At 38.5% G+C, this 14,801-nt stretch overlaps 1 protein-coding gene across 1 annotated transcript in view; it reads left to right on the top strand.

Annotated features, from left to right (window-relative positions):
* The window catches only part of LOC122816063 (sulfotransferase 2A1-like), a 371,350-nt gene that overhangs the window by 146,222 nt on the left and 210,327 nt on the right, over window positions 1-14,801 (top strand). Inside the window, exon 5 of the mRNA XM_044088877.1 lies at window positions 2,688-2,782. Within this exon, the coding sequence (XP_043944812.1) occupies window positions 2,688-2,782 (95 nt within the window). The remainder of the gene's footprint in view (window positions 1-2,687; window positions 2,783-14,801) is intronic.

Below are 14,801 nucleotides of genomic sequence, written 5' to 3' on the forward strand. Positions count from 1 at the left end.
GCACACTCTCTCTCCTCTTTCTGCCATGGTGCCTGCAAGGGGAAGCTACAACCAGTTATGAGATGTATTCCCACCTGTTGGGTTAAAGTAGGGCTGAATTCCTGCACTTTGTTGTGATTGGGCAGTTTTGAAAAGGCTAAGCTATCGGCAAACCTGTTTACCTTAAGGTTGGCATTGTTTAAAGGGGTATACCACTGGGCACATTGAGTTAGCTGGCCTACACATTGCTTACACCAACTAAGCTGGCCTGTGCAATGCTTACCGTTGCTTAATATCTAATTTGCATTATATTTGCCTTTTGGCTTTGATTTATTATTCATTACATCTTATATATATGTCTGGTATCCATGATTCATGTGTACATACACTGTTTGGGGTCCTTGTGTTTAATTGGGGACTTCAACACTCTATTACAATTACACCTCACATCTGGGCTTACTGCTGTACTCCAGTTCACATATTTATGTTATGTAGTGGGTTATAGAACATATGACTGTATACTGATTCATTTCACATGTTCAGTTTGATTTTACTATAGTGAGGATTTGTTTGGTGATACCTCATTCTTGTGTACTGCTGTGATGGCTTGGTGGTAAACTGCTGTGGCTATAGGGTCCTGGGTTCAGGACCTGCAAGGATGTTAAGTTTGTTGCTAGGCAGAACAAGGGCCATTGGATACAGAGTAATTAAGGCACTTTTAAGCAGTTGTAAGCAGGTTTACTTGGGTTTGATTGAGGGTAAGCACTGCTAACCTCCAGTTAATGATGCTTACAGAGTGTTAGCTTCAATATTGCTTAACCTGTGTGTGCATTGCTTACCCCCGCACAAATGGGCTTAAACCCACTTACTAGTGCTTACATATGCTTACTACTGCTTAATAGTGCTTACACTTGCTTACTAGTGCTTACTCCCGCTTACAACTGCACTGATTTAGGCAGTAATGTCTAATGATTCTTGAGAAGGTGGGGGATTTGGAAGTTGCATGGCGTTATCATTCATTACACAGTTTATCTTCCATTTGTATCCATGATTCCTGTGTACATATACTGTATGGGGCACATGTGATTATCTGTGGACTTTGCAACATTATGACACTGACACCTCACATCTGCATTTAACGCAGTACTCCAATTCACAAATATATGTTATTTAGTAGGTTATGCAACTAAAATATTGTCATAATATGATTTGACATGGAAAATGGAATGTGCTGTAGTGGGACTCAAACCAGGAATGCCTGCTCATAAGGAAAATGCTCTGCTCACTACACTATTGCTATAGTGCTTCATTTGTATATATCTTCCTTGTTATCTTCTTCAGCCATTTAAGCTGCATTAACCGTAGCAAAGCAATGGACAAACCCTCACACCTACGGTTAGATTTAATCGGATTCATAAAACAAAAATGGTATGCTTATTTTGTTTGTATTTACTATTGTGTTGTACACATGGGAGGATGTTGCTGGGGGTATGCGGACAACTATGAGCAGTCTCACTAATTCTTTTGACCTTTCTGCTATTCTTCATTGTGGAAGCGTGTATATTCTGAGAGCTCTGCTCTCAGACATGACCCCTGCACTCTTACATGCTCAGTGTAAGATTTGGAGCTCAGGCAGTGCGCCTTCATTAATAGGCATGTTGAGCTGCCGTCCTGCTCCTAAACGACGGCTTCCATGCAGGACTAAGCTAGTCCTGCACAGAAGATTAGTAAATTGTGTTCATGCTGTCATACATTCATTTGCACAACAGAATAAACTGTAGGATCGTTTGAAATGTTCAGCGTATCAATTGTTTGTTTTGTTGGATGTAACCTTTATTGCAATAGGTAAATGAACTTTGTGTGTGTGTCTTTGCATGCCTTTATGTGCATGTAAGCATAAATGTTTGAGGGTTAAAATTAAAGTAATTAGGGAAGGGGATAGATAGTGTTTGCATGAGTGCTTGTATGTTAGAGTTAGGTAATTGGAAACATTCAATTATGCACACATGTATGTATGTATGTATGTATGTGTGTGTTGGTGTATTTGCATGTTTAGTGGGAGGGTTATGGAAAGTGTTTTTATGGTAGGGTGTAGGGTAGGACTAGGGGCACGTTCAGAGTTAAGATGAATTATTAAGGTGGTGAAGGGCTGTCCCCTACACCTCCATAGCAATAAATACAAGCCTTAACTGTGTCCTTGACCCAACCCTGACCCTCTAGCTTACCTTAAAAATCGTTATCATAAAACTACAAATAATCCTACATATTTGAGGTTAGTGCTATTAAGGACCTTTAGAGTTAAGATTGTAAAAGGAACTTGCATTCTTTTTGTGACCATTACTATATTATTTATTTATTTATTTATTTATTGTTATTTATTTATTTATTTATTTATTTACTTAACATTTGTTTACCAGGAAAGTACATCTGGGACACAGCCCATCTTTAGTGGAGGCCCAGGGTGAAACAGTTCAGACACATGTCTTTGGAATTTAGGAAGAATGTTAGATGTTATAAGTGGTTGATTGTTTGATTCTTCACTACTTTGTTGGATGTCTTACGCGCGACATTGTGATACTGCAATGACTCACATTAGAATCACTAGCACATTAAAAACATGCTTGATTAAAGATACATTCCTAAGAAAACATGTTGACATATGGTTAAAATAATCTTCCATTAATAAACATCTGTCTCTTGCTTTATAGTTGTATATGGATCCTGGTTTGACCACATCAAAAGCTGGCTTGGTGTAAAAAGCAAAATCAATATAATGTTTCAGACTTTTGAAGACATGAAAAAGGTCAGTACACATCAATAACAATTACTGATTCTATTCAGCTAAGAGTGGTGCCTTGAGTTTTCCTAATAATGAATGCATTACCACATACTTCTTGGTTTCATTCCTGTCATGGATACAGTGTGCTCATCAGACTGGGTTGATTTCTGCCAAGTGATGTCCTGCACTTTCTAATGATAAGCTTTTTCCTGTTGGTTATTTACAAAGGTCTATGCTGTGCATAAGTTGTTTGCCATTATATAAAGACAAGTTTTTACCTCCCACTGAAGAGCACTGCATTCCAGTTAGGAAGTAAACCACAATTTGAAATAACAATGAGTTTAGCAACTGATTTGAAAAACAGATCAGTGATAAGATTATACCATTGTTTTAAAACATTAAGACATTTCTTTTTCAAATAATGTGACTGTATAATAACCATAACCATAGTAAGCTATGAGGAACTCATTCAATTCCTCTTGTTAGGGTGCTCACGCTTTTTCCTGCTTTTTGTGTGCATTTCACTTGTGGATCTCTTTTACTGTATTTTTTACATTAGGATGACTGGGTTTACTCATCTTGTGGAAGGAGGGGTTTGCCTAGTCTGTCTGAATTGGGATGTACATAAAAATATTTATAGTCTAGTCATTTTATTGGGCAGAGGGCTTATTAGTTAGTTTTCTGTTTTTTTCTGTGCTGCTGAAAATTTGGGGCATTTGCGTGAGTTTGCAGTGTCCTGTACAGTACACCTACAAAGAACGGTTCATAAAACTGAACCCGGTAAAGCAGCAATATAGCGAAAATACCTTGTGTGCCAACAAGCTTTGAGCAGCTAGTTGCAATTCAAGTGGTAGTACCTAGAGATTTAGTTGAATTCAGCATTATGTAAAGATTAAAGTTAGTGCAATTAATCTGCACCAATAAAGCACCCTTAATAGCTTTGTAACCCCAATACTCCACCCCTTGTAGCTCACCAATCAAAGGACTGGACAGTATGAATATGCAATTTCCTAACTAATCTGTAGCCATCTTGGTGTGTATGGGAAACAAGAGACAATATAACAACTGTTTCATGTTTACTGGCACTCACTTAATCCTTAGAGAAGCAGGCACAGTATGTGAGAGGTGTACTTATACAGTGGTACTGGAGACTAAAGTCTTGCTTACAAGTGTACATCAGGTTGTCAAAACCATGCATACGACATTCACCTCACATAGTACACAGCACACACACATAGACACATAGACTGATGTGTGCTGAGGTGGTTAAAAGCAATCTTCTTAAATGACAAAGATTGCTTAGACCACCCCTTGTCAAAACTGTGCCTCAACAAGCCCAAAGGCACTCAGAAAAACAGCCCCTAACACCACACATACTGTCACTCTTAGTGGAACCCCAAATACTAATCTCTTAAGACAAGCAAACCCACTTCCCAGGACTCTCATCATGGGGTATTCCATTGTAAGATATACTGATGCCCCTCTAACTAGGCTGAACAAGAAGATAACCGTTAGTTGGTTATCTGGAGCCAGAATCTACCAAATCATGAATGCACTGAAATCATTACACCACAGGTACCAGTATAATTCCATCATAGTTCATGTAGGTGTAAATGACCTGAGATGTACTTCTCTGGATAATATGAAGATAGACATTATGGAGCTTTCAGACTACGTCTCAAGCTGGTATGAGCCTGGTATTGAGCAACATAATACAACCACTGACGATGATGCCATAATATGAGCAAAAACTTATTGATTTTAACAACTGGCTGTCTTCCTGGTGCCATTCTAAGGGGATCCAATATTTGTCAGCTTTGGAGGACATGGTTAATAGACCACGTTGGTTTGCCAAGGATGGTCTGTACTTCTCCCCTCTAGGCTTTTGAACACCGGCTAAAACTGTATCCACCCCCTTAGTGCCTTTTCTAGGCAATACCAAATTGACAACCTACCAGCATTGCAAAATCAACTCCACTAAACGTCAAGATATTACAGCTCAATGGCAGAAGCCTACAAAATAAATAACACTCCCTCCAAGCCCTCTTCATGCTCTTGGAATTATCGAGACATGATTTAAAGTGGCAGAGAGTACCCTTGCAGAGCAAGGTTTCAGTGCCTTCCACACCTTTTAGACAGTAGTTGCACAGAAAAAGGCTAAAGGAGGAGATGTCTTAATATACAGTACATCACTAACAAACATACCTCTAGGGTGGTCAAACAGTATGATGCACTGGAGTCCTTCCATGTGCAGATCACCATAAACAAAATCCCATACCATATCCTGGCCAGGTATAGGTCACCCTCCATGTCCCAAGGTGCTCACAATGCATACTTGGACCTACTGGAGGCACATACCATCCAACCTAACACCTTACTCAAGCGAGACTTTATCCATTTATAAACTGGGAATTGCACACAGCCTCAAATCTACTGGCACAGAGATTCATGGACTTTGTAAATACAAACACCCTTTACCAAACAGTGAATATGCCACTTAGAGGCTCCAACATACTTGACTTTGGGCTTGCAAATATGGAAGAATACTGCAACCCCCTCCCCAATGTCTTATCCTCCCTGGTAAGGTCTGACCATAAAGCCGTCTACTTCAAAATTAAATTCAACCACATAATCCCATTAAAACCAGTAAAACATAGGAACTATTCCAAGGCAAATTACCTTTTATTAAGTGACGGATTGTCAAAATTAAATGCCTCTCCAAACCCAGAGAACACAGCAGCCTATGCTGCATTGCTCTCAGAAACTCTGTAAACCAGGTTAATGGCTGCATAGAGGCTGGCGTACCTATAAGAAGTAAGCCCAGAACTAGCCCTAGAAAAAAAAATCAATATGGTGGCATCTCAAATTAATCATGATATGCAATAAAAGAAAAAAAAAAAAAAAATATATATATATATATATATATATATGTTTTATATATATATATATATATATATATATATATATATATATATATATATATATATATATATGTTTTATATATATATATATATATATGTTTTATATATATATATATATATATATATATATATATAGCAGAAATCAGGAAGGGTAATTCCCAAAAAGAAAGAAATTCTCTCAGCAAAGTAAATAGGCAACTAATAGGGCTAATTAGGTCAAGCAAAACCAGCTTTGATGTTAAGATAGCCTCCTAGGTGAAAGATAACCATAAGGTCTTCTACGGCTATGTCAGAAGCCTCAGAGGCTGCACACAGCAATGCACTGAACTGGTAGTTAATGGAGCCACATTCACTGAGCCTGGTGACCTAGCAAACCTTTAGTAGACAAATGCAGTTCCAACTTTAACCCACTCCCACCCCCAACCATCCCCTCAAAAATACCATCAAACATAATCCCTCCATCTACAACTAGGGATCATGTACTGGCTGCACTAATTCCAAGAACACAGCCTCAATGGGCACCAGTAACATCCCAGGATGCCTTCTGAATATATATATATGTATAAAACTTATCAGGAGTCCTGAAGTAATTATTTAACTAAAGTCTTAAAACAGGCTTTGTGCCACATGAATGATTGCAACTGTCATCCCCCTTTATAAGGGAGGCTCTCCAACAGATCCAGGAAACTACAGAATCATTAGTCTGACTAGTCTTATTTGCAAAGTCATGGAAAGAACTATCATGGAAATTATCAACAAGGACATAGGAAACCTCCAGAAACTGGATTCATCCTAGTTTGGCTTTGTCAAAGGAAGGTCATGATTACTGAATCTGGTGGACCTCTTTGAAAAGGTCACTAAGGCAATGGATGAGTGGAAAATGGTGCACACCACCTACCCAGATCTGGCTAAAGCATTTGGTACAGTACCCCACTTGGGCATTGTCAGCAAACTTATGAAACAGTTATAAACCCCTTTATAACATGCTGGATAGCTACCAGGCTCACTGATAGGACCCAGGAGGTTAGAATCATGAGGCCACCTTCACAAAGAGGTCAACTACCAGTGGAGTCCCTCCGGGCTCTGGGATGTGCCCACTTTTCCTTGGTATCTACTTCTTGGATGTCAAAGCCATTATCAAAGACCTTTAGCTGACCAAGTTCTCAGATTATTGCAAACTGGGAGCAGTCAATGAATCTTCCCAAGATGAGAACATCCCATTCTCTGGAACAGGCTCCCCATCCATGTGAACCAGAGTTCCTCCCTATCCATTGTTAGTGTAATTTGGACCAATGGTTGGGTAATTGGAAATTCACCCTGGTCTGATTCCTATGTCTCTGATGGACAGAGGCTGTCAGCAAAATCACCACTTATTTAAATAAAATTTGTGGGTTATATTTGGGTTGCACAGTTAGGCTTATAAGGGCCCTAATGATCGTTAGCCTAGTATATACCTATGAACTCCTTCAAACTGCACACTCCTAATAAATGAAAGTTCCCCTTTCAAAATATGAGTCACCCACTCTGTGCTTGCCATGTTAACATTAATTCACTGATGTCTGTATTTTATGTTATAGCCTTCTAATATGAGTTTTCTAAGTCAGCTATGTTGGCATAAAGGGATGAAGCCCTGACTACTCCAGTGAACTGGTAAATTGACAATACCCCCTGAGAACTGACCCAGCTGTTTGACATTTGGGAAATTGTGTGTACAATGACCTAATTTTTGACCAACATGTGCCTAGAATCATAAAAAAGTCTTTCTATATTGCACAGCTTATAAACAAATTGATTGTGACTAGATCTAGAGATGTTATTGCCCCCTTTACAAAGCTCTCATTAGGTCAATAATTTTGTATAATGCTCACTTTGGCATGTATCTGTCCAGACCTATGCAACTATTGGAATACCCACAGATATACCTTACTAAAAGGATACAAGTCCTAAACAATAGGTCTGGCATGGACCACCTCAAAGATTTATTACTATACTCAGTATCCTAGAGAGTGCTTAGAGGTGATGTGTCTGGCATACAAGGCATCCTCTGATCTAATACAGATGGACCTACCGAACATCAGCAAGTCAAATAGCATTAGAAACACTCAGTCCAGGTATCTAAACTGAATGTTGTGGAGAGACGGATATATATCACAGATGCTACCATTGTTTCCAAACAGACTATCCATTTAAGTAAAACGAAGCTCATCCCTATCCATATTCAAATGCAACTTGGATCTAACAATGGGTAATAGAAAATGTACTCCAGGATTGCACCTCATGCCATTAATGGATAGAGGCAGTTCCTAAATGCTGCATCCCTTACATGGGTCCCCTCAAATTATCTATAGTGTGATCACATTTATCCTCACTATGGCTAATATACAATTATCAGCCATGGGATAGGTAAGACCAATCAGGAAATGTTAATTCAAGCACTAAAATGGAAATTGCCTAAGCTTAAAATGTCCTCCAAGTGAACCTGTGTTGTGGTAGTAAATAGTTTTTAAAAAATTGCCCTTTTTAGATCACTAAGTGCCCCTGTCACCCCCCCCCCCTCCAGTTTTCAGCAGCTTCTGGTGCCTCTGGCCTCTGTGGAAAATTCTGCCTGAAACAGGATATTAGACATAAGAGCAAAGCCTATCCTGGTACTCAGTGGGTTCAAAGCAATAAACATACAAGTCTGCACCAACTAATGGAAAGTAAATTGTACTTGTAGTGTATATCTCTCGCCTGTAAGAAGCATATACATGAATGTAATGCCTTATAGTACTTGTGTCAAGTGCTGTCTTTACTGGTATTGATCCTGGGTTGTATCTGAAAAGAAAGAATAGACCAGCCCACTTACCTGGAAAACAACAGTCAATCAACAAACAAATCAATAAACTGTAAAGAACTTTGTAGAACATTTCTGATTTTGCCTCATATTTTTGCCCTGTCCCTTGTAAAATATTTGATTTTTTTCTTAAGTCACTCAGGATCATACCTATCAGCTCTCCAGAATTTTGCAGAATGTCCAGATTATCACCTCATGTTTTGGTCTGTTCCTCATAAAATCTGTGGTTTTCTGGCAAACCATTTAGGATTGTGTTCACTAAATAATGAAACATTTGTGTCTGAGATTTGACATCCTTCAGAAAATGCATGCTAATATAAAACGTTATTCTAACAGCTTTCTTAGTTTATAAGAGCAATATTAAAATTCTATTACAGATTTTGGCCCTTTATTCCCCCTATTATTTTTGGCTTTGTCCAGAATTCTTAAACAAAAGTTGAAAGGTATCCAGAGGACTGCAGTCAGTCACTAATGCCAAACTTTAAAGATTCATACTTCTATTGTTCAGGAAATACATGTTGTTGTGAAACATGTTTTGTTAAAATTGTAAACGAATAAGTAATATTAAAAAAATGTCCCCAGGTTTTAGTCTTCATTCCCCTGTTATTTTTGAATTTATCCAAAACTCTTGATCAAAGAAGTTAATTGATATGTCTTAGAAACGCTCACATAGGTGTTTCCATGGTAACTGCAAGCTCAGACAGATGAAAAAAGATGATTTATTTCACAATTAGTCTTTTTCTGTCTGTCTAAGCTTGCAATTTCCTTGGAAATGCCAATGTGAATCATTTGGTGTAGTTGCTACTCTGGTGGGAGTTTCAGGACATATTGGGCAGCTGTTGAAAGTGGGGGGGTCTCACCCCCACCTCACCCTATGGTTCCAGCACCCATGCAACCATGACACTGCCATGGCAGAAGTCTCAGTGATGGATCACATTGTAGCACAGTAGTGCAACTTCGCTTATGTGTGCTGGATCAGTTTCTGTAAACTTGATTCTAGTTTTGTCTTGTTCGTTCTTTTTTGCTTTCACTGAATCATGTAAAATCAGCCTTGGAAAATATTAATCAGAGCTGGACGCTACCACAATCATCTGTGTATACACACACACACATGTGTACATGCGCACGCACACACACCACACACACAGACACACACACACACGCACACGCACACACACACACACACACACACACACACACACACACACACACACACACACACACACACACACACACACACACACTCAGACTCATATTGGAAACTAAGACATAGTCAGTGACTCATATGCTGAGAGCCTCTACCATCAAAAGTACATGAACTCAGAAAAGTCAAAGAAGTCAAAAACGCAGTCACTTTCTCAATAGCATGATGTTAGCAGCAACTACCCTCCCCAAAAATATTTCATCATATAACAAACCATGATCCTTTAACACATTAAAGTCTAGTAATGCCTCCAGGGGTTCCCCCAGTTATAGCCTACTGAGCCTGTAGGCATCTAATATTGTCCAGTCATATTTACATTAGTAATTCTTAACACATGCTGCATACAATTTATAGAAAGGTTTCATCTTAAAAATCAAAAACAAGGGCCAGCACACCAGTTTGGTAAACCAAACACTTTTAGTGGCTCATAAGCAAATAAACATATAAGTAAAATACATTAAGGGTAGGGTAAATAAGAAGCCAAACCCCAAAAAAGTACAAAAAAGTACAGACCAGTTTCAGCTATGTTAGCCTTCAGTGTAAATCCAGAGTATCAAAAACACAGATATTTATACAAAAACAGTTGGTAGAAAAACATTCACATTGGTTAGTTAAAGATGCTCATTTAGTCCAGGTGGAAAAAGCCCACCCAACTTAATTATCCACTTTTTCTCCTTAGAATTGAGAATGGAATGCCAGCCAGCCTTATTATTTCTGTCCACATAAATTTTATCAATAACCGTAAACCTAAAAAAGGCAGTGTTATGTTTCAATGTGTGTTTGTAAAGGGTGTTAGACTATTTATTATTCCTGATATCACTAACATGTTCCATGATATGTAATCGTAAAGGACTAGAAGTTTGCCCCACATACAAGGCAGAACATGAACATGTAGCGAGATAAATCACCCAACTGGAGCTGCAATTTACTAAATATTTTATGTTGAAGACCAAAGCAGTATTTCTGCATGTGAATTCCTTAAATTTCATGACCTTTGGACAGTGTGTACAATGCCCACAGGGAGTATACCCATATAATCTATTCCCTGTGATGATACGTTGTTGATAGTTTGTGGTGAATTCCTAATATCGTTTATAATGACTAAAATGTGAACCTAGTGTTTTACCTCTCGGAAAGGAGAATAAACATTTGCTACCTATAATCTCATACAATTTGAGATCTGCCAATAAGATGCTCCAATGTCTGTTGACAATATCCATAAGTACTCCAGTATTTCTACCAAATGTCATAACCAACCTCAATTTTGAAGGTTCCCCAGGTTGATGTACCTTATAAACTAACTGATCCTACCTGTCCTAAGTAGAGGCCCAATTGCTAGCAGAAATAATATTCCCTTGTTTATATCCCCTACTCTTAAATCTATGAAAAAGATCTTGCCTATAATGTTCATAGGTTTGTGTGTGTCTGAACAAACCCGTCTAATTCAAAGAAATTGTGATTTGGGGATGTTCCGGATGATATGTTGGGGGTGGAAGCTGGTAGCATGAAGTAAAGAATTGTATTGGGGGTATTTGTGATAGATCTGAGTGTTCAAAGTATTATCTGTATTCCTGGTAACTAGAACATCCAGGAAGATAATCTGTTGTATATCATAATTAACCTTGAACTCAATGCCCCATTTATTCTCATTTAATTACTCCACTAATTATTGTAAATAAATGCTATCAGCTTTCCACACCATCCAGCAATCATCCCATCTCCATATATCTATCTCATTAAGATATATGCTATGGTTGGATGTGGAGATAAGTTCCTGTTCCAAATATGCCATGGATAAGTTAGCATAAATGGGGGCAAAAGATGCCCCCATTGCTGTCCCCTGCACCTGCCCAAAACATTGACCATGGAAGTATAATATGTTCTTGGTGAGAACATGTTCCACGAGGCAAACCAAGGACATATTAAAACCTGGCTGGTATAGTTCACATTTGTCCAACCAGTACTGTAAGACCAACAAGCCCACCCAGTGCAGAATGTTGGTATAAAGGCTATTGACATCTAGGGTGCAAAGTAACCACCCTTATTCCAACTGCATGTTGGAGAGGATACCCAAGAATTGTGTTGTAGCCTGTATATGAGCCCGAATACATCCCAAAAGGGGTTGAAGATGTTGGGTCAGAAACTGTAAAAGAGGGTCCATAAGGGAACCCCTACCCAACACAATGGGTCTCCAAGGTGGATTTGTTAGGTCCTTGTGAATCTTGGGAAGCAAATATAAATACTAAGATATGGGATCCTATACAGTAAGGTGATAAAGATCTGAGTAGGTCATGATACCCTCTTCCTTGGCTTCCAATAAAAAGAGTACATACAAATAGCAGATGCACGTAGGACCCTTGCATGGCAAAACAGTAATAAATCTAAACAAATGAAGCCAGCAAGTGTAGGAAAAAGCCAAGTCCAAATGGTTTATTCAGACATAATCAGACTGGTTTCGGCTCAACAAAGCCTTCTTCAGTGAAAATCAAACAGTAAATACAATAGCAAACCCAGTTTATAAATATATATAAAGCTGGAAAATCACATGAGAACCAATCAGAATACATGATAAATGATTAAAAATTGGTCATTAAGACCAGGTGGGAACAAAGCCCCAAGTTTGATAATCCATTTCCTCTCCTTAAAACAAAGTATCTCATGCCAATTAGGCTTGTCTTTACAAATACCATTGATACAGTCAATAGTAAAAAACTTGAAAGAAGCTGATACATGTTTCAAACTATGTTTATATAATGCATCGTTAGGGCGTTTATTCTTAATATCACTCAGATGTTCACAAATTCTGAGACAAAAAGCTCTGGAGGTCTGGCCTACATAAAAAGCAGATCAAGTGCAGGTCACCAAATAGATGACCCACTCAGTACTGCAATTAGCCCAAAATTTGATATCAAAAACCTCAGAAGTATTTTTATTACTGAATTCACGGGTATGTACAACCCGAGTGCAAAATGAACAATGACCACATGGGATACATCCTAAAACTGGTCCACCTGTAAGGGATAGTTGAATGGGAACTGTAGAGTCAGGAAACGGCCTCTTATAATGACTTAGCTTGGAACCTATGGTCCGTCCCCTCCTAAATGAAAAAGAACATCTATCTCTCAGGAAAGGGTGTAATTTATTCTCAGCCATCAGAACATTCCAGTGCCTCTGTATACTGTTCATAAAGCCCTTTGTGTTGCGTCCATAAGTAGTAACCAGCCGTAAAGGCTGTTGGGCCAAATCTTTATTGTGGTCTTTGTAGCACAGTAAATCCTGTCTGTTTAGATTTGAAGCCCATTGTTTGGCCAAATTAACTGTACCTGGACGATAACCCCTATCAATAAATCTAAGGGCCAGGTCATCACGGATCTTAACATAGGACTGTTGGCTAGAACAAATTCTTCTGGCTCTTAAAAATTGGGATTTGGGTATATTCTGGATGACATGTCGTGGATGGAAGCTGGTAGCATGTAATAAAGAGTTATATTCTGGAAATTTCCTAAATAATGTGGTAGACAATGTGTCATCCACATTCCTATTGATCTCCACATCCAGAAATATCATCCTGGAAATATGATAAGTCATCTTAAATTCAATTCCCCATATGTTGTCATTAAGGTAATCCAGAAATTCTTTGAGATAGTTTTCATCAGCCTTCCACACCAACCAACAGTCATCCAGATAACGACGCCAAATGTCCATCTCACACATGTAGATGTTATGATTGGGGTCATAAATCATGACCTCCTCAATGTATGCCATAAAAAGATCCGCGTGGATGGGTGCAAAAGATGCACCCATAGCAGTCCCTTTAGTTTGCCAAAAACATTGGTTTTGATAGTAAAAAACATTGCTAGTCAACACATATTCTGTGAGACATACCAAAAAAGTATTAAATCCAGGTTTATATAGGCCAGATCTAGACAACCAATAGTCCAAAGCTTGTAAGCCTGCCCAGTGGGGAATATTGGTATAGAGAGAGAGGTAATGTCCAAAGTACATAATAGCCAATGGGGTTCAAGTTGTGTCTCATTAATAATGTCCAAAAATTGGGTGGTATCTTGGATTCTAGCTCTTATGGACAAAAGTAACGGTTTCAAATACTGAGTCAAATATTCAGACAATGGTTCAGTAAGGGACCCATGTCCTGAAACAATGGGTCTGCCTGGTGGATTATTGGCATGTTTATGTATCTTTGGTAACAGGTAAAATATTGTTTCTTGGGGGGCAGGACCATCAGTTGTTCTTTTATAGCCTGTGTGATTACACCCTCCTCAACTGCTTGGATCAAAAACTGTCCAATTTTACGTTGAAAATGAGGGAATGGATCCAAAGGCATATAATGTTCCTTATCCCCCAATTGTCTCATAGCCTCCTTATCATAGGAACCCTTATCTAATACCACAACGGCCCCGCCTTTGTCAGCTTGTATTATAACCAAATTTTTATTATTAACAAGCTCATCAAGACTACGTCCTTCATCCATGGACAAATTATTGTAAGATATGGGAAAATCCCTAAGATAACAATGTAAATCCTGTAATACATTTTTCTGGAAAACACCTACCAAATGTGTCATCAGTGGATTAAAAGTAGATTTCTTAAACTTGAACTCCTGGGATGTGCCACCATCATTGTTCGCATAAAGCAATTTCAAATTTAACAATCGACAAAAATTTACCACATCCTGAGCTAAAGACTGCTCAGAGACAAAAAAAAAAAACAGGGACAAAGTTTAACCCTTTATTCAATAACTTATTTTGTGTAGTGGTTAGCTCCACAGAGGAAATATTGTGAACATTGGAATGATAAATTAGTGTTCTGTCATCATTTTCAAAAGTGCCTCCAAACTCTGTTTTGATTTGTCTTTTCTTATGTTTCCGCCCCCCTCGTCTGTATCTAGACCAGGGGGGTGTGACAAATTATCTCGTTTGGCATTGGGCAAAACATCCGAATGATTTTCCTCAAATTCACCTTCTGTATTGGAGGAAGTATCCTCCCCTGAAGTGAAACTAGAAGAGTCAAAGTTTTTCTTTAAGATGGATTTCGGTCTCTTTCTTTTAGGGGTTGAAAACCTCTTGT

Source organism: Protopterus annectens, chromosome 1.part1 (assembly GCF_019279795.1).
Source record: "Protopterus annectens isolate FY-2018-M chromosome 1.part1, PAN1.0, whole genome shotgun sequence".
NCBI classification, from domain to species: Eukaryota; Metazoa; Chordata; order Ceratodontiformes; family Protopteridae; genus Protopterus; species Protopterus annectens.